The following is a 26483-nucleotide window of genomic DNA, read 5'->3' as shown; positions in this document are numbered from 1 at the left end:
TTTTGGTGGAGGCAGTATGTCTGGGGTCTTTCCCGAGGAGGCGTCTGTCTGAGAGGACAGCGAATACAAAAGACGTACATAAATGCAACTCTGTACTCATTAAACCCTTCCATATACCAAGCGAAGGGACTATCCTCAGAAGATACACAGAGAATAAACAAATCCTACATAAGTTGTACTTGTAGTGCTCTATATATGTTCAAAGTCCAGATTTTATAAAGCTTGTCTGAGATTTCAGAAGGCAGGAGTTACACTTTGCAGAGCTTAGTGAGAAGAGCTCTGATAGCTGATTGGAGGGAAGGGACACACCCCCTCCACACAGGAACAGAGCTGAGGTTGTCGATCAGATGAAAGTTCCTCCCCTGTCACCATTTATCTCTTAAAACTTGTAACAAGTGACTCATGCTGATAGCAGAGGAATGAAACAGCAGACTGAAATGACAGTGATTTTAATTGAGACAAGTGCACGCTATAGAACAGTGATGGCGAACCTTGGCACCCCAGATGTTTTGGAACTACATTTCCCATGATGCTCACCTATACTGCAGAGGGCATGAGCATCATGGGAAATGTAGTTCCAAAACACCTGGGGTGCCAAGGTTCACCATCACTGCTATAGAAGGATCTGCTTTGTTTGTATTTTGTGTCTGCGGTTTACAGCCACTTGCTATAGCCAAATGACGGCTATAGCGCAGTAATCCAGTTCTAGAAGGGCGTCATATGATGTCCTCCCAGAATGGTGTGATGGCTGTGTCCCCCAGGCACAGCTGATCACCGATCGGGGTAAGACCTGGTTCACACCTATGCATTTTTTAGTGCGTTTTCAGTCTTGCAGAAACACACTACAGTCCATATAACATGGTTTCCTATGGATGTAGTTTTCATCTGTGCATTTTATGGAAAGGGCCAGGGACTTTTTTATTTGGTTTTTGGTTTCATAGACTTCAGTGGATCAAAAACGTGTATTGAAAAATGCACCTGGAATGTGCAAACTGCAGCCTCCATAGGTGTGAATCAGGCCTAAAGAGCCAATCACAGTAGCTCTTTTACCACGTGATCAGCTGTGTTCAATCACAGCTGATCACAATGTAAACAAACTTGCTGGTTATCGGCATTCCTGTCCTCATGCTGTGACAGCGCCGATTACTGGGTAGTATGAAAGGGGACATCTGCCTTGATCAATGTCCTGATGATCAGTGCAGCCTATCAGTGTAGGAGAAATATTACCTGTTTTATACAATTTTATAACCGCATTAAACTAAGAAAAACTTTTTTTTTTTTCAAAAATGTTTTTTTTTTTCTTCAATTTGTTTAGCAAAAGATAAAAAAAAAACAGTGTTGAGTGAATACCACCAACGGAAAGCTCCATTTGTGTGTAATAATGCAAAAAATTTCATATGGGAACGTTATTGCATGACCGCTCAATTGTCATTCAAAGAGTGACAGCGCTGAAAATTGGCCTGGGCAAGGGGGGGGGGGGGTTACGTGCCCAGAGTAGGCAAGTGGTAAAGCAGAGTTCCAACCGTTTGTGTTTATTAAAAGTCAACAGCTACAAAAAGTGTAACTGCTGACTCTTAATAAACACAAACTCGCCTGTCTTATGGTCCAGCGATGCGGATACCCACAGCCTTGGCTCTCTCCCTCATCTTTCCGTGGCACCAGCATCACTAGTGCGGACAGCCAGCTGTGGTGGCTTGTGGCATCACAGCCAGGTGCGCACTGCACATGCGTGAGTTGCGCTGAATGTCCGGAAAGTCTTCTGGGACCTGTGACGTTTCCCAGAAGATTTCAAGGAGGAAGGGGGAGAGGAGAACTTCTGTTCGAGTCACCTAGGCAGCCCGAGCTGAAGTGAGAGCTGGGTACCTGTGAAAACTAGGTGCCCCCCCCCAAAAAAAATGACATGCCATATGTGCCATGTGAAGGGTCAGAAGCCCTTAACCGCTTCCCACCCGCCCAATGTCATATGGCATTACAGACTTTGAGCGGGGATATCTGAATGATGCCTGCAGCTACAGGCATCATTCAGATGTCATCTTTTTGCAGCCGGCAATTCCCTTAACCATTAGAACAATCATAGTGGCTGTTCAGTCGCCTGATTGTTGTTACGCCCCCCCCCCCCCACGCCACCCCCGGTGCTTCTCCTGGGACGCCCCTACAATCACGGGCCGGAGAAGGACCTGACCAGCACTGGATGCTTACCATAGAGATTTGCGGCTGGCCAGATGGTCCCCGAAGTCTCTGTGATAGTTCAGATGCCTGACGCGATGTTATGATGAGGGTACTTGGGGAACTCAGTCAAGTAATTGCCAGACCATTGTTCTACTGACTGGAATGGTACAGACTGCTGTCCAGTTCTAGGCACTAGTCCTCAGGAAGGATGTACCGGAAATGGAACAAGTACAAAGAAGAGCAACAAAGCTAATAAAGGGTCTGGAGGATATTTAAAGGTTGTGAGCACTGAACTTATTCTCTCTGGAGAAGATTGAGAGATGGGAAGGGTGAGAAAGGAGTTGGGATGTTATGAGGCAATGAGTGGGTAGGGGCATCTGCCTCCATCCCTGGTAATGTATTAAAAGGAGAAAAGGTTGTGGGACTTTTTTTTTTCTCAAGAAATTTTATTAAAATTTGTCAGGTTTACAGAAAGACACATTTGTCATGTTAACAGTGAATCACAAATAGCGGCTACAATAAACACTCTTTTGACCAGAAGTTCTAAAGGAGATACCAAAAAGAATACAAACTCAACGATATGAGTCTCTTTATGGACGCCATCTTTGCTTGTGAGTCAGACTAAGTGTCGATGTGTCCATATCGGCCTATGCTTATGTGGGTATAATTTGAGTAGCATGTCTAGTAACTGGGGATATCTAAGAATCTCTGTGTAGGGGAGTTAGGGTAGGCGCATGGGTTGGTATCCAAATGGTGTTTTGGTATAATGCTGACAAAGGCCAGCCCAGGACACTTTCACCCCTATAGGGACCTCGCTGTGAATGGATGGGGGCAAAAGGTGGTTGTATATGTGGTTTAAACATGTTTGGTATATCAAGGTGTATGAGAGAGCCCTGTTGGGATTGTATGTTTTCCTCAGAGAGGGAGGGGGTGAGGAATCCAGTAACCGTTCAGGTATGTGTACCTACCTGGACAAATTCGTAAATATGTTTCTATAGGGTTAGGTACGTGTGGATAATGCCTAAGTTAGCTTTATGAGGAGCCGTTAGGTGGGAGGGACAGTGTGGGAGAAGGGATGGTGGAATGTGTTAAATATTGCATGGAATCCAGGACAGATCTTTTTCTGTCATGGAGGTGAAGGTGGGCTATTGGACAAATTGGTCTTCACTGTAGACTCGCTGAAGAGTAGCCAGCATGCCCAAGTGTCGCTAAATTTGGTTGGGTTGTCTTTCACTTGGTGTATACGTTTTTCAATTTCTGCCGTTCTATCAACCTGACTGAACCATTCTGTTACCGTAGGAGGTGTGGTGTTCCTCTAGTGGACCGGAACACAGTTTGGCTGCATTGATTAAGGTGTAAGGTGAGGGATTTTTTGTATGAAGAAAAGGGTAAGGAGGTATGATGGAGCATGTATTGTGCAGGAGTGAAGTCTGGGGTATAGGAGGTGATTTGGGTGATTAGGCGGTGGATTTCTGTCCAGAATGATTGGATAGTGGGGCAATCCCACCAAATGGTACACTAAGGTGCCTCTCGCGGCATTGCATCTCCAGCAAATCGAGGGGACAGTGGGGTGGAATTTGTGGATCTTTTCGGGTGTCCTGTACCACCTGAAGAATATTTTGTATCCACTTTCTTGAGTGGAGACATTAATGGAACCTCTATGAATATAGCTATGTATGCGTTCCCACTCGCTGCTGTTAGATCTATGGAGAGTTTTGTTTCCCATTGTCGGATGATCTTGTCGTCTTTAACTTTGTGAGCTGAGAATAGGAGTGCATAGACAGTTGAGATCAAGTCATGTTGGGGTTCTTCACTGTTGCATATTAATTCAAAGGGTGTGTAATCGCGGTGCCAAAGTGAGTTAAATTTGGTTTCCCAAAAAAGATGCCGGATTTGTATATATTTGTAAAAGGGGATGTCATATTCTGGGGGTTTAGAGGAAATGTCTTAATAAGATAGGAGTTTTCCATTGTGGAAAAAGTGTTGCACCCTGGTGGGAGAGTTGGGGGGGGGGGGGGTCATCGGTTGAGTCATGCAAGGCCTGGGGGGAAGTCAGGGTTGTGGTCTAGGGGGGGTCATAGGTCCTAGGGAAGGTTTGATGGCAAGGGTTTTGTAAGCTAGTTTAAAGTGTACCAACGTGCATCCAATAAGGGTGTGTGTCGAATTTAGGTACAGATTTGTGGTTAATCCAGGGTAGACGTGACAGTGGTAGTTTTGCGAAAGAATCTTCAAGTGTGATCCAGTCTTTATTGGAACAATGTACGTGCCAAACGACAATCCTAGTTAAATGACACGCCCAGTGGTACGTTTTGGAGATCAGGGAGACCGAGGCCCCCTAGCAGTTTGGGGAGTGCTAGCCTGTCCCAACTTAGTCTGGGGGTCTTGGAAGCCCAGATGAAGGTCCTGCACATTTTGTTTGTACAATGTAAAAAAGGAGGTGGGTAGTTTAATGGGGATCGCCTGGTAGAGGCAAAGGAGTCTAGGCAGAATGTTCATTTTCAGTATGGCTGTCTTACCCAGCCAAGAAAAAGAGCCTAAATGCCATTTTTGGAGATCACCTTGAATGGTTTGAAGTGCGGGCTGGTAGTTTCTAGCATACAGATCACAAAGATTAGGAGGTATTTTGATGCCAAGGTATGCAAGTTCACAAGGTTCCCAGCTGAAGGGGAATTTGTTCCTGCATTGTGCTATGAGTGTAGTTGGTAGGGTGATATTCAGCCCTATTGATTTGAAGGTTGAATAAAGTTTTGAATAGTATGAAATATTTAAGAAGATTGGGTTAGTGGTGGTGGGGTCTGTGAGGAAGAGTAGTATGTCATCCGTGTATGCTGCAATTTTATAACGTTTATTGTTGATTATCAATGCCTTTGATCTCTGGGTTGTCTCTCAACTTGCGGAGCATGGGTTTCATGGTAGGGATAAAAATTAATGGAGATAGGGGGCATACCTGAAGGGTACCATTTGAGATAGAGAAGGCGTTTGACAGGCGGCCGTTGGTCCTAAGTTTAGCAGTAGCATGAGGTGGGAAACCCATTACGCATAGTGTTGCTTCCATGTAATCCCAGGTCACTCTGTTGAACGCCTTCTCCGCATCTATGGATAGAATGAAACCTAGTGTGGACATTTTAGAGAGCCAGTGGTGGATATTCAGGGCTTTCCCTGGCCTCCCTATTAGGGACAAAACCAACTTGGTCTAGGGAGATTAATTTGGGTAGTAGGGGGGGAATGCGGTTCGCCAGGACTTTGGCGTAGAGCTTTAAGTCAGTGTTGAGTAGCGATATCGGGTGTTAGTTGGACACCAATATGGGATCCTTGCCCTGCTTGGGGATGAGTGTGACATGCGCTTCAAGGATGTCCCTGATTGCAGTGGAAGACGGCGACAAACTGTTGAAAGCTCTAGCGAGGTGGGGGGTGAGGGTGTCCAGGAAGGACTTGTAGTAATTGACCGTCAGGCCATCTGGGCCCAGGCTTTTGCCCGTTTTCATCTGTTTTAAAGCAGTCGGGGTCTCTTCTACTGAAAGTGGGAGGGCTGTAATATCCACAATCTTCCCCACTGTAATATTGGCAGAGTATTGGCTGGGTACGGCAGAGTATTGGCTGGGTACGGCAGAGTATTGAGGGATGGCTGCGACTGCAATTGTCACAAAGCAGCGCTGTGGGCACTACGGATTCAGCCCACAGCGCTGCTTCCATTCGTTCTTTACCCTCCACTGTACACGGAGGGGAGAGAGGAACCGGCGTCATGATGACGCTGGTTTGTTTACAAGTGATCACTCTGTCATTTGACGGAGCGATCACATTGGTTGTAGAAAGAAGGCAGCCGTTTCGGAGCTAGGCCGAAGCCGCAGCTATTCCTAAGGTCGAGATTGCCTAGCGCTCTGCAGATCGTGGCGTGTGCCGATCCGAGCGGGGTGACCCGTTCGGATCACGGATCAGTGATGATCCGTTGAACCCCTACTCACAACAATTGTACTTAAACCAAAATGTGATTTTACTGAAACAGGTTTAAACAATAAGTATAAGAACTGTATTGACACACAAGTTTGACACAATACTGAGATGAGTATTTATAAACGACTATACTCAAGGGTTACCTAAATTACCCCTGCAAGCATGTCTCCAAGTGGGACTAATGCTCCGAGTGATTTGCATACTTACCTTGCAGGTATGCTTCATATAAAGTCCCACAACCTTTTCTCTTAACTCTCCGTAGAAGAGACGCTTGAGAGGGGATATGATTTCAATTTACAAATACCTTACTGGTGACCCCCAAATAGGGATAAAACTTTATTGAGGACGGAAGTTTAATAAGGCACATGGCCACTCATTAAAATTAGAAGAAAAACAGTTTAACCTTAAACTACGTAGAGGGTTCTTTACTGTAAAAGCGGCAAGGATGTGGAATTCCCTTCCACAGGCGATGGTCTCAGCAGGTAGGGGCATCGATAGTTAAGAAAAAACGATTAGATAAGCACCTGAACAAAGGCAACATACAGGGTTATACAATGTAATACTGAGAAATAATCACACACATAGGTTGGGCACAATGGACTTGTCTTTTTTTCAACCTTATCTACTATGTGACTATGTCACACTCAGCCTCTGCATTCGAAAAAATGCCTCAGCTGGGAAGCCATGATCCTCTTTTTTTTTTTTTTTTTTCATTACAGGCTTCCCAACCTAGAGGTGAGATCTGGGGACTTGCTGACCCCATATCTCACTGTAAAGAGGACCTGTCGCGCACTATTCCTATTACAAGCAATGTTTACCTTCCTTGTAATGGGAATAAAAGTGATTAAAAAAAATGTAAAAAGAAAGCATCAAACTAGAAAAATAAAAGTAAAATGAACAAAAAGAAATTGTTTTTTTAAAGCGCTCCTGTCCCTGTGTGCTCGCTCCTCGAAGAAGCGTCCACATATGTAGGTCCCTCTTTGCAGCGCATGGCCCATCCCTCCTATCAAGTACCCCAACAGTCAGCAGCTTCCTATGAGGGCACTGGAACCGAGGTAACAGCTCTGTGTGTCCATTCAGAAACGGAGCTACGACCTCTCTCCCCTAAATAGGCTGACTAACTTTGACAGCCGTGGGAGCCAATGGCGCTGCTGCTGTGTCTCAGCCAATCAGGAGTGTCCTGGATGACTGAGACACTCGTGGACATCGCTGGAGAGGGAAGGGGCTCAGGTGGTGTAGTGTGTTGGCAGAGGGCATATGACTTAAAGGGGTTGTAAAGTAAAAAATTTTATTTTTTTAAAATAACAAACATGTCATACTTACCTCCACTGTGCAGCTCGTTTTGCACAGAGTGGCCCCGAACCTGCTCTTCTGGGGTCCCTCGGCGGCTGTCTCAGCTTCCTCCCGCAGGTGCTTCTCACGTTAATGCGAGCTCCCTCGCATTGGTGAGAAGCACTGCGGGCGCGCTCCCGTGATACAGCCGGCGGCTATAGCCGCTCGCTGTATCACAAGGCCCCGCCCCCCGGCGCGCTGCGCCATTGGATGTGATTGACAGCAGCGCGAGCCAATGGCCGCGCTGCTTTCAATCCATCCACTCCAGCCAATCAGCGGCCAGGCTGAGCAGCGAAGAGGACAGCGGGGGCGAGCGCGGGATTTTCGAGGGGTCAGGTAAGTAAAACGGGGGGACTGGGGGCGCCGGCAGTGTCAGATGTTTTTTCACCTTAATGCATAGAATGCATTAAGGTGAAAAAACATTTACCTTTACAACCCCTTTAAAGGCTATTATGTTCTACTTTCCTGTACAGTTGGTTTTACACAGAGCAGCCCAGATCCTCCTCTTCTCAGGCCCCTCTGCGCTGCTCCTGGCCCCTCTCTCTTTTGTTATTTGTATCTCTCTGTTGTCCATTTATCGCTATCATTGTGTACTATTTGTTCCGTTATCCTATACAATCATGGGTTCACCCCTATATATACATCACTTCCTGTAGAGACTGTCAGAACTGAGGAAACAACTGAAGTTGTGAAACGCATCTTCTGATTGGCCAACACGTCATTTCCGGATCACGGAGCTTGCGCTCCATGCTGAGGTGCACTTCCGGTTTCGGCTACATGACTGTCCGGACGTCTTTTACATCACCGCTCAGGACGCAGAGGAATCTCCACCACTGCCCTCTTTCTTGCCAGCATGACATGGATTAATTTTTTTTATCTACATGCCCGATTAATACTTACTCTTGTGAGTAGCCACTTGGCTGTATGCTTTTATCTTAATAAATGCCTTCTCTTATATACTGCACTTAGTCTGGCGCACTTTCTCTCCCTTTTTTACACATGTCAGTAAGGTGTATATGAATCTGACATACAGTGGTGTGAAAAAGTGTTTGCCCCCTTCCTCATTTCCTGTTCCTTTCCATGATTGTCACACTTAAGTGTTTCGGAACATCAAACCAATTTAAACAATAGTCAAGGACAACACAAGTAAACACAAAATGCAGTTTGTAAATGAAGGTGTTTATTATTAAAGGTGAAAAAAAATCCAAACCATCATGGCCCTGTGTGAAAAAGTGTTTGCCCCCCTTGTTAAAACATACTATAACTGTGGTTGTCCACACCTGAGTTCAATTTCTCTAGCCACACCCAGGCCTGATTATTGCCACACCTGTTCACAATCAAGGCATCACTTAAATAGGAGCTGCTTGACACAGTAAGGTCCACCAGAAGATCCTTAAAAGCTACACATCATGCCGAGACCCAAAGAAATTCAGGAACAATTGAGAAAGAAAGTAATTGAGATCTATCAGTCTGGAAAGGGTTATAAAGCCATTTCCAAAGCTTTGGGAATCCAGCGAACCACAGTGAGAGCCATTATCCACAAATGGCGAAGACATGGAACAGTGGTGAACCTTCCCAGGAGTGGCCGGCTGCCCAAAATTACCCCAAGAGACTCAACCAAGAGGTCACAAAAGACCCCACAACAACGTCCAAGGAACTGCAGGCCTCACTTGCCTCAGTTAAGGTCAGCGTTCATGCCTCCACCATCAGGAAAAGACTGGGCAAAAATGGCCTGCATGGCAGAGTTCCAAGGAGAAAACCACTGCTGAGCAAAAAGAACATCAAAGCTCGTCTCAATTTCTCCACAACACATCTTGATGATCCCCAAGACTTTTGGGACAACATTCTGTGGACCGATGAGACAAAAGTGGAACTCTTTGGAAGGTGTGTGTCCAAGTATATCTGGCGTAGAAGGAACACTGCATTTCATAAAAAGAACATTATACCAACAGTAAAATATGGTGGTGGTAGTGTGATGGTCTGGGGCTGTTTTGCTGCTTCAGGACCTGGAAGACTTGCCATGATAAAAGGAACTATGAATTCTGCTGTCTACCAAGAGATCCTGAAGGAGAATGTCCGACCATCTGTTTGTGTACTCAAGCTGAAACGAACTTGGGTTCTGCAGCAGGACAATGATCCTAAACACACCAGCAAGTCCACCACCGAATGGCTGAAGAAAAACAAAATGAAGACTTTGGAGTGGCCTAGCCAAAGTCCTGACCTGAATCCTATTGAGATGTTGTGGTATGACCTTAAAAAGGTTCATGCCGTTCATGCTCGAAAACCCTCTAATGTAACTGAATTAGGACAATTCTGCAAAGATGAGTGGGCCAAAATTCCTCCTGGACGCTGTAAAAGCCTCATTGCACGTTATCGCAAACGCTTGGTTGCAGTTGTTGCTGCTAAGGGTGGCCCAACCAGTTATTAGGTTTAGGGGGCAATCACTTTTTCACACAGGGCCATGATGGTTTGGATTTTTTTTCACCTTTAATAATAAACACCTTCATTTACAAATTGCATTTTGTGTTTACTTGTGTTGTCCTTGACTATTGTTTAAATTGGTTTGATGTTCCGAAACACTTAAGTGTGACAAACATGCAAAGGAACAGGAAATGAGGAAGGGGGCAAACACTTTTTCACACCACTGTAGCTGTTGCAAGCATGTCTCCTGGGAAGAGGTGACGTTTTCCAAGCAGAGAAGCTATGAGGTTGATTTAGTGAACCTGGAGAGTGCAAAATCTGGTGCAGCTCTGCATAGAAACCAATCAGCTTCCAGAAAAGAGAAAGGAATGGGACTTTGTGAGGCATGTCACTGAATGGATACCTTATTTAAATCCTTCATAAATATATTTATTAATAACAAATCACATTGTAAAGGGTTTTGATCTGTGATACAGGACACAATGGATTATGATACACTTGTATGAATTTATAATTATTATACAAAATAAAATACAACATTGTTAGCATTATGTTCCTTGCAATGTCAGAGCTAGAGCTCTTCAAGCAGTAGGGAGCATAAGCTGTGATCATTGCATGTCTAACAAATGAGGTCCTGTATTGTTATCCTATTACTGTTCTTATACACCTTTTGAAATTGCCAGCTGTCCTGTGGATTGTATGACTGTACCTATGACAGTGTGTGGTGGTTCTTTAGTGCAACTTGCTAAAAGTTTAGTGTTGATAAATACGGTAATCCTCTGATGAGTTGAAATTCATTCCGCCTACCATGTCTTATTATACTGTGATTTTTAAATTTTTTTTCCCTAACATAATTTTGCTCTTAATGAGCACAACAGTGGGATGTCACTTGCGTAATAGCTTTTGGTAATAGAGTAAATTGATATTTTTTTCCTGTAGTTTCCTCTCAAGCAGAATCATTAGTCACAACTTCTCTTCTCCCACTTACTGTTTTGCTGTCACCCTCACAACACCAGGTACTTGAAGACATCAAACTTATTGAAGATTGAGCCTAATAAACCTCACTACAAATAATCTTATGTTGTAAACCTTTAGGCCGCGTACACACGGGCGGATTGTCTGGCCAACTAAGTTCGTCAGACAATCCGACAGACAGTCCGTCCTACTTTTGAATGAACGGACTTGACCACACACGACGAACAGACAGTCAGCTGAAAGCTTGCGCGATGATGTGTACGGCACGTACGACGGGACTAGAAATTCGACGTCCAATACACTGCAATGCAACCTTCGGCCGTGTAACTCCTTTCTGAGCATGCGCCATACTTAGTCCGTCGAACTAGCCTACTCACGAGCGGACTGTCCGCTGAAACCAAGTTTGGACGGACAATATTACGGAAATTCCGAAAGACTTAGTCCGCCAGACTGTCCGCTGAAGCCCACACACGAGCGGATTGTCCGCTGAAACACGTTTCAGCTGACTACGTTGGACGGACAATCCTCTCGTGTGTACGCGGCCTTAGAGTGATTTGTAGAACTTGTTACTATGTAAAAGTAGATTTAAACCCAAACTGAATATTTAGTTTGCAAAAGCACTGTGTATCGTAAACCATTGCCATCTGTGTTAAACAAAATACTTCCTTCATCCTTTGTTGCATTTCAGTGATGCTGACCTTCACCCAAAAGGGGACATTCTGCAGGCTTACCCCCCTTCCCTTTTACCATATGGCACTTTGTTTTTTATTGGGGGGGGGTCCCGGGCTTTGACAGGTACCTGTTTCCACTTCTGCCCAGATTGCTGTGGGGATTTAAGTAGAAATTCAGTTTGCAGCAGCTAGGAGGGTGGGGTTGTGCACCTGTCCTAAGTCCCCAAGGGTGGCAGACAGGGTGGGTCAGCATGGCTTCAGAAACAGGTGTTTCTTCCCCAGAACTCCCTGCAATTACAACCGGCTCATCTGCAAACAGTGCAGTGCCTTTGGGCGCTTTGTCGGCGGTCCTTAAAACGTTCGTTGCCAGGGTGGAGGCGGTGTGCGGGCACAAAGGTGGTAAAAAGCGGCCCTGCCCCCCCGTCCTCCAGGGAGAGCTCTGACTACGGCTCGGGCCCCGCAGCGACAGACGCTGACCAGGACCAATCAGACAGTGAGGATGATTCTCCGCCCATGTCCGTGCAAGACAAAGTGCTAGTTGGAGTGCTTATCATAGCTGTGCGTAATACCCTGAAAGTTCAGGATACAGCAGGATCCTCTGCTGAAGTAGCGGCCCCTTTTGGGTCTGGTAAGCCAGCCCATGCTCCTAAGGTGTTTCCGTATCCGACTTATTTCGATAGGTTCATATACAAGGAACGAGGAAGCCCACAGCGAACCTCGGTCCGCTATACCCCTTCTGAGGAGAGCCTTCTTAAAAAATGGTCAGCTCCTCCTGTCGTAGACCCCCCCACTATCCAGGTTAAATAAAGTAACCATGATCCCGGTAGAGGGGACTCCTGCATTTAAGGACCCTACGGACAGAAAGGCTGAGGCAGTGGCCCGTTCCTTGTTTACGGTTGTGGGGTCAGCAATACGACCAATACTGGCCACAGCACTAGTGTCACAGACACTTACTGAATAAGCAAAACTTTTGCACCGTGAATTGGAGAAGCAGCAGGCTACTCCTGTCTGCGTGGAACTAGCAGACTAGTTAGTACATGGTTTTAAGTACATTTGTGATGTGGCCCTGGATACGCTTCTTTTGCTCTCCAGGGCTTCAGTGTCAGCAATGGTGCTGCGGCGACTGATTTGGCTAAAATGCTGGTCTGCGGACCAGGCATCTAAAAAAAAAAAAGCCTTGACAAATCTACCCTTCCTTGGTGAGCGGCTATTTGGAGCCTCGTTGGATGACATTATTAATGATGTCACAGGTGCGAAGAGCACCTTGCTCCCACAGGCCAGGAAGAGTAAGGAGCCACGCTTCAGGCAAGGGCCCTCATTTTCCGCTCAAAAGAGACTTTTTCATCTGCCTGGGACTTCGGCTAAACGCTCCCAGTCCGACAGGGCGACTACTGAGGGACAGAAGCGTTCCTGGACTCGCAAGCCTAAGAAGCCAGTGAGCAAAAAATGCTTCCACATGAAGGTTTGCCCCCGCCCGGCACTCTGGTGGGGTGGCGTCTTCGGGAGTTTGCAGCCCGGTGGGCCTCTCGGCTGTCCGACCCATGGGTCTGCAAACTGATTTCATCTGCGTTACAAGATAGTTCCTCTCTTGGCCACCAAACAGATTCTTCACCTCCAACATACCCTTACTCCCAGCTCGCCGGGAGGCCCTGTTGGGGGCTGTAAGGGACCTGCTATGCCGCGGGGTGATTGTGCCTGTTCCGGAGACGGAAAGGTTTCAGGGGTTCTATTCCAATCTGTTTGTTTGTAGTCCCCAAAAAGGGGTATGTCCAATCTTGGACCTAAAAGCCCTCAATTTCTTTGTAAAAGTACAGAGGTTCAGAATGGAATCAGTTCGTTCAGTTGTCACCACACTCCATGGCATCCTTGGACATCCAGCACGCGTACCTGCACATACCCATATGCCTCAGGCATCAGAGGTTTCTGAGATTTGCAGTAGGGGAAGCACACTACCAGTTTGTGACTCTCCCCTTTGGCTTGGCTTCATCTTTACCAAGGTATTGGCTCCAATTTTGGTGTTGTGACAATGCAGGATCGCAATTGTGGGTTACCTAGACAATCTCCTACTGAGAGCAGCTTCCGCTTCAGAATTAAAGGAGGATGTGGCGATCAGCCCTGCAGGAATTTAGGTGGCTGTTGAATCTAAAGAAGTCGGTGCTTGTACCGACTCAGCACCTGGAGTACCTAGGCTTACTGCTGGACTCCAAGGAAGTGAGAGTGTTTCTCCCTTCAGACAAACTGCACACTCTCAGAGCCGCGGTGAAGCTGTTGATGAACTGCAGATGGTTGTCGATGTGCTTTTGCATGCAAGTCCTGGGCCTTATGTTGGCCTCCTTTTGAGGTGGTACCGTACGCCCAGTTTCACACCAGAGTCTTGCAGAAGGAGATATTGACAAAATGGGACGAATCTCCGTTATCCCTGGATCGGCAGATTCGGGTGAGCCAGTCAGTCAGGGACTCCATGCTCTGGTGGCTGAGATCTCCGGCACTTCGGAAGTCATTCCTACCTCTGCATTGGACAGTAATCACAACGGATGCCAGGGTGGAGTACTGGGAGTACAGTGGACCCAGGGCCTCTGGTCGGGGGAGGAATCCAAGTTGCAGATCAATGTGCTCGGGCTCCGAGCGATCAGGCTATGCATTTCCACATGAGACTAAGAGGGCGTCTGATCAGGATCCAGTCAGACAATGCCAAAGCGGTGGCATATGTCAATCATCAAGGAGGAACAAGAAGCTCAGCTGCAGCATGGAAGGTCGCTCACATCCTTCGGTGGGCAGAGCGACATGTACCGGCCCTGTGGGGCATTTACATCCTGGGAGTAGAAAACTGGCAACCGGACTATCTAAGTCGCCAGATGCTGGACCCAGGAAAATAGTCATTGCATCCGGAGGTGTTCAGGCTTCTATGCCTGCGGTGGGGCACACCAGACGTTGATCTCCTGGCCTCCCGGCTCAACCGGAAGGTGCCGAGGTTTGTAGCCAGGACAAGAGATCCTTGGGCGGACGTGTCAGATGTGTTGGTAACTCCATGGGCTCAGTACCAACTGATCTACGCCTTTCCTCCGCTAAAACTGTTACAATGTCTGCTCAGAGCACAGAGTGGAGGCTGAGGGGATTCCAGTGATACTGATTGCCCCAGTTTGGCCTCTGCGTCCCTCCCTGCCACACTGACCTAGTATGCCTGGTTGCGGATGCTCCCTGGCGGCTACCGATGCGAGAAGACCTTCTCTCAAGGTCTGATTCTCCATCCTGCTTTACCATCGCTGGTTTTAACGGCATGGCTGTTGAGAGCCAGGTGCTAAGGAACCAAGGCCTGTCTGACTGTGATTTCAACTATGTTGAGGGTACGGAAATCTTCTTCTCGGAAGATATACCATCGTACATGGAAGGCCTATATCTCCATGTGTGAGGAGATGGGGTGGCGTCCACGCACCTATTCCGTTTCCAGGATCCTGCTGTTCCTGGAGGAACAGCTGGCTTTAAGCACCATTTAAGGGATAGATATCAGCCTTGTTTTAAGGTATTAGTATGGGCTGTTAGCGCTACCTCTGTTGGATTACTTTAGCTTCTACTAAATTCATATTACCTCTATCTAGTGACCCAAACTATTTATCAGATACTTATGAGGGATAAATAACATCAATAAATGTGCAACCCCATGATTATATATATATATATATATATATATATATATATATATATATATAATGCACTAATAGTATCAGTAGCATGCATTGAAATAAAATGGTGACCCTCAGAAGTTGAGGAAAAATGAACCATAGACCATAGGCTATATTAAGTGAGACAAAGGGTGAGAAAAAGGATAAAAGAAAATATAAATAGATAAATGAATGAGAGGTAGATAATAGGATAAACCTACATTTATACACAACGTTCCTTCCTCTGGATTAAGAGCCCAGAGATATTCCCCTCTACACAATCCCTCTCATTTGTATACGCAGAGGGTATTTCAGGTCCGGATCGTATGATGCTATCCTAAATTAGGCGCGAATGTGCAAAGGTTGCAAGCTAATAAAGTGCATATCCAAATTATTAACCAATATGATGCATAAGTGCTACAATGAAAGGTTATAAAGTGCAAAATAGTACAAAAATGAAAAAATACAACAGTAGTACAAGAATAATGATGCTTGTGCAAATAACCCTACGACTCCCAACGTAGAGACCCCACATAGGGTAAATTAAACCATACAGAAAACATATATCATGTGTAAAAATTGCAAAACAAATAATCAAATTTCATTAAATATAAATCCAATAGTCCTCAACCATCAGGTTTGTGAAGCTTGTGAAAACATCAAAAAGCACCTAAAAAGTGAAAAAAAATGTAAAAAATGAAAAAAAAAAAAATGGAAAAAAATTGTTTTGTTTTGTGTATAAAACCAGTGCTTAATAGATAAAGTTCTGCTGGACTCTTATAATATTCAACAGCGTTCAGGATCCCAGCTCAAGAGAGAAGAAAAAGGTGACTTTCGTGATCATGTATATTTGTTGACTTCTGTGCTCGTTCCCCCTTTTGGGTCCCCACTCACCAGATCCAACTATAAACAGGCATATAAACTCTCCACCACTGTGCGCCTTGCTGTTAGCGTTTTGCCAATCTGCCGGTGCTCCTTTTTTCCACACGGTGATGTTCCTTTTCTCAGATAGCGATCTGTGGCGAACACGGTCGTTCTTCAGAGGGGGAAAAAAATCGACTCTCATAGTGTAGTATGTCAGTCACCATAAAATTTGTAGAAAACTTTTACCACCTATTCCCAAATCCTTAATAGGTACTAGAAGGAAAATTCATAAGGTATTAAAAAATTTTTTTTCAGGAAACTACAAAAGTTGGTTCTTAAGCCAATGTTTATTGAAAAGATGCCTTGTCAGCAAAAAAGACTATTAAAAAAATCAATCAAAGATTAAAATAAAGTAAAAAAATATATAAATATTGAAACCTACTACATTTTAAAAAGCAGGGTACATATGCCTCACAGGTTGGCTTGTATCATGAGCCTGCTTGGCGAAAAAACTAGAGAAGGGACCAATATATATAGCCACACTAGTACAGTATCCACTTCAAAAATTATATATAGAAGCTAGGTGGTTACTGTCATCTAGATCCCAGATCACTGTGGGAGGCAATAGTCCTAATCTCTAGATATATTGTTCCGAAAGAAATCACTTCTGAAAAATGAATACAAAAATATATATACTGAAAATCGTATATAGGACGCCGTAGCACTTGTGAGAAGAATATCCGCCTCTGACGGGAGGTATCGCGGGCGAGCGGCGTGCGTTCCAGCTGCGCTTCACAAACTCGACAGACCGGAAGTGACGTAGTGTGCGTGGTTCTGCTGTACGCGTTTCGTCATAGATGTATCAGCCTTGGCTGTCTTTTTCCAATGACCCCTGGCATCTCACTCTATAGTGAGCACCTTTTTGTACAAGGGGTCCAGCATGTAGTCCCTCCCGGTGTATCCACCTTTGCCCCAGTGGGATCTGAACCTGGTGTTATCGGCGATTCAGAAACCCCCATTTGAGAACTTCAGGGAAATTCCTTTGTTGACGCTTTCTCAGAAAGTGGTCTTAGTGGCCATTACATCGGCCTGGAGGGTTTCGGAACTGGCGGCCTTGTCTTGCAAGTCGCCCTATCTTGTTATCCACAAGGATAAGGTGGTGTTGCGTCTGTAACCTTCTTTTCTACTGAAGGTGGTTTCAGCTTTTCACATCAATGAAGACATTGTTACCATCTCTGTGTCCTAAACTGACATCCTAAGAAGGTGGCTCTCCATTCTCTGGACGTGGTCCAGGCTCTAAGGGTTTCTGTCTGCCACGGCTCCCTTCCAGAAGTCAGACTCTGTTCGTTTCGGTAGCTGATCCGAAAAAAGGGATGTCAGTCTCATCGGCCACCATTTCCAGGTGGATCAGACAGATTGTGGTCCAGGCTTATGCCTTGAAGGGGCAGGTGCCCCCTTTTCCTGTCACGGCCCATTCCACCAGGGCAATTGGGACCTCTTGGGCTTTCCGACATCAAGCGTCAGTCGCTCAAGTGTGTAAGGCGATGACTTCATCATCCGATCAGACCTTTACAAAGTTCTGCAAAGTGGATGTAAGCGCATTGTCTGATGCCTGCTTTTGCTGGCGGCCGTGTAATGTTGAAATTTTACACTTTCTTCTGTTAAGAAAAAGTTACCTTTTGAATATTTGTGCACCTTACTGAATTTGTCGACTGCAAGTTCTGATGCGTTTAGTTTAGATGGGGACTCCCCTGTTAGGGAGCACCTCTGGTTGTGATGCTATGTTTCTGTTCCCACTCCTCGTTATGACACTGCTTGGGGACGTCCCTACAGTCAAAATTACTGGAACTGTGTCCGTCAATGAACGAAAGAGAAAATAGGATTTTTGTACTAACCGTAAAATCCTTTTCTCTGAAGTTCATTGACGGACACAGCACCCTCCCCTCCTATTGGTTTACGTTATACTGCTTTGTTGACGCACTGAGCTGCAGGAAGCAGGCTGAGGGGTTATTACCAGAGGGACCACCCCCTGGGCGGAACTGTAAAGTTCTGTTGTTTTTCACATGTATTACATGTTCTGCCTAGTCCCCTCCTGAAGGTGGCGTAATAACCCTACGGTCAAGATTACTGAAGCTGTGTCCGTCAATGAACTTCAGAGAAAAGGATTTTATGGTGAGTACAAAAATCCTATTTTTAGCGCTGTAAGAGGTAGTCAATGCAGAGACAAATGATTTACTATTTTGGGCTTTCAGTGCTCTAGCCAACATGCTGCTGCACTTGTTGCCACATTCATAACATGAGCGACTGACCCGTAGAAGAACATGTTTGGCCTCATAATAGGAGTACTCCCTGATCAGTTCCTGCACTTTCGTAAATTCCATTTCCATTGCAGGGTCTTGATTCATTTTATGCGCTCGTTTCAGTGTACAATTTATCTAGCACATCAGTGAGTGTTTTCGTTCTGCATTGTTCGGACGTGTGTCCGTGATTAATAAAGATCCCAAGGAGAACACACTTTTGTGTGGCCCACAGTGAAAGGGGGTTTTCTTACGTGGTGTTGTAATCGCTAAGTTCACGCTGCATTTCCATTGTGATTTCTGGGTCTTTTAACAGAGATTCATTTAGACGCCATATCGGTGTGCTAGATTGTTGTTGGGATAACTTCTAATATAATCGGCGTATGATCTGAAATTGCACTATGGCCTATTTTGGCTTTGGAGATTAGAGGAATGGTGGAGTGTTTTGATGAAAATGAAATCAATTCTGGAGTAGGAGCCATGTGAGGGGGAGTAGTAGGTATAGTCTCTCTCTTGAGGATGAAAGATCCTCCAAATGTCAACTAATTGATGTGAGTGGAGAAGCTCTTTGAGGAGTAGTCTGGATCCTCTAGGGGTGGAAGGCAGTCTCGCTGAGGAGTCTTTGAGGGGGTCCATGGTCATGTTAAAGTCCCCTTCTAAGATAAGGGTCCCTTCCATGAAGGAATCAAGGGGGGAGAGAAAAGATTCAAGAGCTTTTACTTGATTGATATTGGGCAGGTGTACGTTCGCCAGTGTGAAAGTGTAGGAGTAAATTTTCCCTTTCAGTAGGAGGAATCCTGCTCTCTGGGTCCCGATGGATGTCTGTCATCTGCCATGGGAGGGACTTGGCAATCAGAATACTAGTCCCCTTAGATTTGGAAGATGGAGACGGGCTGTGATAGACTGTCAGGAAATTAGTGTTGTAAAGTTTTTAGGGATCTTAACTGCTCTAAAGTGGTTGCCTTGAAGAAAGACTATTGGGGTTATTTACAAAGGCAAATCCACTTTGCACTACATTTCAAGTGCAAAGTGCACTTGGAAGTGCAGTGGCTGTAAATCTGAGGGGTAGATCTGAAATGAGGGGAAGCTCTGCTGATTTTATTATCCAATCATCTGCAAGATAAAATGCTGTGTTTTATTTTCCTTGCATTCCCCTTCGGATCTACAGTGACTGCACTTTCAGTGCAATTTCAAGTGCACTTTGCACTTGTAGTTTGAGCTTATAGAGCAAAGTGGATTTGTCTTTAGTAAATAACACCAATATGCGCTCTTAGTCTCCAGAGTTCCTTCATAATTGATCCATTATGTCGATTAGTTGTTTCAGCCCTAATCCTGTAAGAAAATCCCATACTATTTTGTCAGTTGCCTGTTCTTTTAGCGTAGGTTCCATAGTTGTCTTTTATTTTTTACTGCATTTCCTTGGTATCATGGTTACTATAATGTGTCTGTTTTTACCATGCATGATTATACCAGCAACATTTTGCTTTTTAGAAGCTTTGAAGGCTTAGTCCACAGTATACATTTTTGATGTGTTTTTATTGAGACTCAGATGTGTGATTAAGTAGCTTCAAAGTCGTTTAGGTGTGTTAAAGTCGAGATGCCATCCTTGTTAATCCATGCATTGTTTTGTTTTTTTATTGACGTTATGCCTAAAATATAAGATTCTGTACTATTTTACAGTGATAGTTAAAATCTTGCGCTAAAAAATTATTTAAAAAAAAAATATATATATATATAGGGGGCGTGACTTGGGCATGGCCGAGTGAGGAAGCAGGATCCCAGAGCTCCTCACACACCGCAGCTAAATCAGCTTGTCCCGGCGCAGATACTGCCTAATACCCATCCTTACTGGCATGTCCCAGCGGCGGAGGGCCTCCTCCAGACATCGGGGTACCTCGCAGCCTGGAAGCGGCTCCATAGGGGCATATTTCGGCAGCAAAGGCAGGCAGCACGTGTCTTCCAAGATGGCGGCCGTGAAGGGACGTGGAGCGGACGCTATGGCGGAGGCATGTGTTCAGCAACAGACGGCCAGATCTCCTATACAGACGCCGCAGCTGGTAAGCGACGCCGCTCCCCCTGACTCCCCTGGCTCTTCAGCCTCTCTTGATCAGGGCTCTGAGGCCTCAGCTTTGATGGGGGATAGGGACTTGAAGCAACATATCTGGTCTCTCCCCACAAGAGAGGACCTAGACCGCTTTGCCACTAGAGTGGAGAAAGCCTTTAAGCAGGACATAGAGCAATTGAAGGAGGATACAACTCAGTTGGGGAATAGGCTGGAAACCCTTGAACAGACTGTGGAGGAAGCTTTGCCAGTGATAACACAGTTAAGGGACAAGTGTGCAGCGCAGGATCAGCAGATAGAAGCACTGATTTCACAACTTGATGATTATGAGAATCGCAGCCGTAGATCCAACATCCGCATACGGGGGTTGCCAGAGGCAACAGGAGCTAAGGACATTGTACCCACCTTGCAAGGCATCTTTAAAGAGCTCTTGGGCCTCCCCCCTACAGCAACCGTGGAAATTGACAGGGCGCATAGGGCCCTTCGTCCCCCGTCGCAGGATGTCGATAACCCGCGGGATATCATTTGCAAATTGCATAAGTACACGGTGAAAGACCAAATAATGCAACTCATGCGCAAACGCCCCTTCTTTGACTTTGATGGTGCACGCCTGTTCTTTTATCAAGATCTGTCCAGGCGCACACTGATGCAGCGTAGGGCACTACACCCTCTCTTGGACTCCCTCCGCACAGCAGGCATTACTTATAGATGGGGGTTCCCCTTTAGCCTCCATGCTGAACGAGACGGGAAGTCGGCCACTCTGCGCTCAAAGGATGACCTTCAGCGGTTCCTGCTGCAACTGAACCTGGACCCTGTGGACTTTCCCGATTGGAGGCTTTCCACGAATATACAGACAGTGCAAGCTCCTCCGCCGTGGCAGCAGGCCCGACCCAATCGACCTCCGCGGCATCGCAAACGCTCGTCCTCGGCGGCAACGCGACAGGAGCCCATGGCTGGGAATTAGTGGCGCTTCACTCGCCGACTTCTTCTACACGTTGACCCTTGGATGACTTTTGATCAAGAGCCCACAGCTCACGACAGAGTTGCCAACAGGATGCGCAGTGGCGCAGTGTGCCTTATTTGCTTAGTCTGCGGCTCCTCTAGTTGCCAGTATTATTTTCAGTCTTATATTTTTATTTTTATTTTTATTTTTTTTCCTCTCCCCCCCCCCCCCCTTTTTTTTTTTTTTTTTTTGGGGGGGGGGGGGGGGAGGGAGCCGACAGCACAAGGCCGAAGGAACTGCCGTGAGAGATCGCAAGTTGTTTATTGTGCACTACAAGTTTTATGGCATATCAGGGACTTTAATGGTTTTTTATCTCCCGGACTCTTACAACGTTTTTTGGTGGTGAGGGGCGGGGGTTTTCCGGGTTGTCCATGTCCAGTTACGTTCCCCACGTAGGACTACCCGTTTTGGGTAATAGCCCAGGATTGGGTGCGTTGCCGGGCGCCGGCTGCACCCCTGTAATGGGGGGGCGGCGGGCAGCAGGCAAACAGTTTTTGGTACTCCTGTGCCGCATTGTTGTGGCGCAGGTGGGCCTAGTCTTTAGGATGTTATCTGTTTTATGCACTGTGTTAATGCTTTCCTTTTTCTTCCCCTCCTTTTCCTTTTTTTTTTGTTTTTCTGTCTATTGTTTTTTGTCCCCATCCCCCTCTCTGCCCCCCCTCCTTGCTTCCCTTCATTCCAGCCTACCTTTTTGCCTCCTGATAGGTTGGAGCTACCAGACCCTGGCTAGAATTTTCCCAAACACTTTGGATGTATGCTGGAGGGGATGTGGAATGAAAGGCACCTTCCTCCACATTTGGTGGGAGTGCCCTGTGATCGTGCCATATTGGAATATGGTTCGCAAACACGTGTCAGACAGCCTGGGTACTGATATCCCGGCCCTGGCTAAGCACTTCCTGCTCCACATACCCACTATGCCTCCATCACGTTATAAAAAGAGTGTACTCCCCCACCTCCTCAACGCAGCCAAACGCTTAGTGCCACTATATTGGAAGAGCTCGCAAATTCCAAGCGAGCAGGAATGGTTGGGGAAGGTGGGGGAGATAATGGAAGCAGAGAGCTGGATGGCCACTTGTAGGAACACCAGGGAGAAATTTGAGCACACATGGGCGCCATGGAAGGCCCATGTCCAGACCGCAACTGTGGTTACATCCAGTCTAGATGTCGCGCTTCTTGCCTTAGCAGACCCTGAATTTGGGAGACTTGTCCAGGCGAACCTTCCTCCTCCGCATGCACCTTCTGCCGGTGAGCTGAACACATAATCCGGTGAGGCTTGAGGTTCATACTTTCTTTCCCACCCCCATCCCAACTCTCTTCTCTTTCTGTTTCCCCTTTGTCTCTATACATACTCTTATGGAAGAAGTTTGGTTTTGATTGACTTAGTGTATTCTTCCCTTTTACTATGCGGTAGGAGCCACTTGTAAGGCTTTAACAGTGTTAAGGGGGCACCCCACCCTCTTCTAGTATGGGAGAGGGACCTGCTCATGGGATCGAATGTCTGGAGCGGGAGGGGTGCTGCCCTGGGTTTGTTGAATGGAAGTGACTCTCCGCCACCATGTATGCTTACATGTAACTTGACTAGGTTGTATGTATTCCCTCACCCCTCTTTCTCCCTTATTTTCCCAATGTATGTTGATTTTTTGTGTTGATTTTTCTTCTCTTTGTTAACTTTTGAAAATAACAATAAAATACCAATTACATAAAAAAAAATATATATATATATATATACATTTTTGAATAGGCAATACAATGGAAAACAAAAAGGTCAGGTATGGGAGATACCCAAATACAGAAAAACATTACATCATGAGTACAGAAAGAATAATACTGTCTTTAAAAAAAGAAAGGGAAAAAAAAAAGTGATTACAATAATCTATTTGTCAGTAGACTGTGAGCACAAACCAAGCTCGTGGTGTTCAAGTTTAAGGCCATCTTAGATAGGCGGAAGCATGAATGAAGATCACCCTTGAGAGCCTAAATTGTTTAATATTGTAAACTGCTTGGATTAGAACCTGGATGAGCGGTTAAGAAGAAAATATAGAAAATGTGTAACGGGGACATCCTGGCTAATTTTATGATTTACTAAGCCTACAGGAAAATGACTAGCATTAAACCTAGAAGTGTTATATAGCATTGAAGCTTTAAGCCTCGTACACACGGTACAATTGTTGACCTGGGATTGTCCTAAAATCTTATCGTTGGTATGCTCCCTTTGACAATTGTCCAACTTTCAGCCAATAAATGTTGGATAACAGGCTAGTAAATTTTCAGTGGGCAGCGGTTTGCAACAGATTTTCTGATGGTCAGTACACAAATCTGTCACACAAAAGTCGAAAATACAAACACGCATGCTCGGAATCAATGCTCACCAAACACGAAATTAGCAGAAGGGGCCCAAAGGGTGGTGCTCGAGCTGAAATTCCTCGTAGTACGTCACTACGTTCGTTTGTGGCATGACAATTGTGTACCGTTAGTATGCAAGACAAGATTCTGGCACGTACCCTTTGGACAAAAATCAGACGCTCGGTTGGCCAACAATCCTATCGCGTGTACGACGCTTTAGTCTACCCAGGCAATTGGTCAAATTGGCCTTTGCATACCACTCTGAATTGAAATGAGGTCATCAGGGAAGTTATTACCAAAGCGGATAATGTATGTTCCATGTAAGGTTGCCATCTAGTGAAAAAAAATCTTGGTAGGCCCATAAGTCTGTACTATGGTGTTTTAATTGCTGTTTATACTACATCAGATTTCAACTCTCTCTTCACCACTGTAACAGATGGAGCAATAGTTGATGTCCAGGATTTAAGGATCATTCTGCAGTCAGTCAGTAGGCAAAGATGAATGAGGACGTTTTTGTAGTATGAGTGAGAGAGGCTGGAGGCCTGTATAGCCAAACCGGCAGAGCACAGGGTCTTTGGGGTTATCCAGATTTGTGATCCCACTCTTTGGTCTCAAAAGAGAGATTGCAATCCCAGAAGGTGTGCGCTAGGATAGGGTCCCCATATTATTTTTTATTATTTTTTTAAGCGCAGTGCTGGATCTGTGTTTTGAATAAAAATATTTACTTACCTGAATCAAGAAGTCTGTCTCTTTTTTGTTCTGGCTCATTGCTGTGCAGATTTCAAGAAGTGACTCTTCAGTGCTCCCAACAATGCTCAAAACTTTTTTTATTTTTTCCTCCCAACATGTTTTTAAGACCTTTCAGGTATACTACATAGCTTTTGAATATTAATGTTACACAGCTTTTTGTGTTTTCAGGAGCGTTGCTACACGCTGTTTTAGGTGGGCGGCCCATGCAAAATAAAAGGGCTTTCATGCATGAAATTAGTCTCCCTGCATTTTTTTTGCAGCACACCGCACTGCAAATTGTGTTTTCAATGTGTAGCAGCATGCGTTTGTTGGGCGGCATTCAAAATGAGGAGTTACACCACAGTGCACAAACACATGTAAGGTGCATTACTCTCTGTGTTGCTGTTCCCTTTAATTCTTGTCTGGTAAACTATTGTCAGCAGAATAAGAAATGAGGTTAAATCTCTGGCATAGAAAACAATTTGGCTGTACTTAAACTGGCATACGTGATATAATACAAGCTACTTAGAAAGTGTTTACTATAATCTTTGTATCATAACTGTAGATGCTAATGAAATAGAAAATTTGGGACCTAAAATATTCTTCCTCTGACCTTGGCTCAGGAGCTTTTAGCACTGGTGACACTTCAGCATGGTACTAATACCTTTTGAGTGCAGTAGTTTCAAGAACTGAATAATGTATGCTTCTTCAGGGATTAGTTTAGTTTCATGGATTAGATTAGGAGTAAGATTAGTTTATAGTGAAGGTGAAGTGTTAAAGCGTCAATATAGGGGTTGGGCATTATGATTTGCTTGACAGCTAGGGATAGGTCATAGGTTAGGGTCAGTTGAGGGAAGTTTGTTCTCGTGTTTTTTTGTTTGTTTTTTTTGCACCAAATACAAACACTGCATCACCCAGTTCTTCTAAAACCAATTTAAGATGGTATATTTATTTTCTGTTTATAATAATAGACTATAACAATAACCAAGAAATGTAGAAAAAATCATTTAAAAAATCTGCATAATTAGACATGACCTTTACAGACTAAGCACATGCTTCTAAATTATTGGCACACGATAATGGTGCTTATGAAGTAACCAGGTTTAGCACAACTAAAAGTGACTCATTTTATTAAGTTATAATGAACAAAGTGCTTTCTCGCTTTTGGTTTTAAATGAGACCAAATCCCTGGCATGAATATAGATTCACAAAAGCTCCTAAAACAGGGATTTTTGGCAGAGATTTGAAAGTCTTTTATTTGTCATCGATATGTTAATCCTCAACATTTGCATCTCTGAATTAATAACCAGTCTGTCAGCTTGCTGACATTTTTTGAAACTATGCTCACTTTGCTTATACTGAAGAATTTTATTGTTTGAATGTAGTATCCAACCCCCAACACGACCGAATTTAAAGTAAGCCTATTTTGAGCAAAATAAGGTAGCTACCTTTGCTGATTTTCTTTTTGAAATGTTATATGTCTGAATATTGTGTTGACTTTTTTTTTTTTTGCTGCGTCTTTGAAATTTTATTTCAAATTATTCTGAAACACTGGCTTAGGCTGACCATACATTATAAAATTTTCCTTTTTAGATTTACCAAACCATATAATATGAGGTCAAACCTAAACCCTTTCAATTTATGTACAATCAGGCAAGCCTTTCCACTAGATAGCTGAAAGTAAATCTAAAAGAAATTGAAGAAAATTGTGTAATGTAAATGTATGTATATATATAGCCAGCTTAATGGCCCATACACACAATCAGAAAATCGGACGAAAACTACAGTTTTTGAAGTGATCGTACAATAATCTGATCATTAGTACAGAGCTTTTGAGAGCCGAACATGACAGTTCACCTGATAATAGATGGCAAAGTGCATCATATTTACTTGTGTAAAAAAAAAAAAGTTAAAACATCAGTTACTTCCTGGTTTCCATGCCTAGGCAAATAATGTCATACATCCCAGGAATCTTCAGGTGGTAAGGAGAGGAGGGGCTTTTTTAGC

The 26483-nt window shown here is 44.8% G+C and overlaps 1 protein-coding gene across 2 annotated transcripts in view; it reads left to right on the top strand.

Moving 5' to 3' along the window:
• The window catches only part of CUNH9orf85 (chromosome unknown C9orf85 homolog), a 55667-nt gene that overhangs the window by 239 nt on the left and 28945 nt on the right, over positions 1 to 26483 (top strand). Inside the window, exon 2 of one of the 2 annotated variants that reach the window (XM_077474950.1) lies at positions 8109 to 8356. The exons of the other annotated variant lie outside the window; for it this stretch is intronic. Coding sequence (XP_077331076.1) covers positions 8306 to 8356 — 51 coding nt within the window. The 5' untranslated portion in view covers positions 8109 to 8305. The remainder of the gene's footprint in view (positions 1 to 8108; positions 8357 to 26483) is intronic. 2 annotated transcript variants of the gene reach the window in all.

Source organism: Lithobates pipiens, unplaced genomic scaffold (assembly GCF_037356315.1).
Source record: "Lithobates pipiens isolate NorthernLeopardFrog02 unplaced genomic scaffold, aLitPip1_a1.2 Scaffold_13, whole genome shotgun sequence".
Lineage (NCBI taxonomy): Eukaryota > Metazoa > Chordata > Amphibia > Anura > Ranidae > Lithobates > Lithobates pipiens.
The sequence above is the reverse complement of the archived record's forward strand: the minus strand, read 5'-3'. Positions and strand labels throughout refer to the sequence as shown.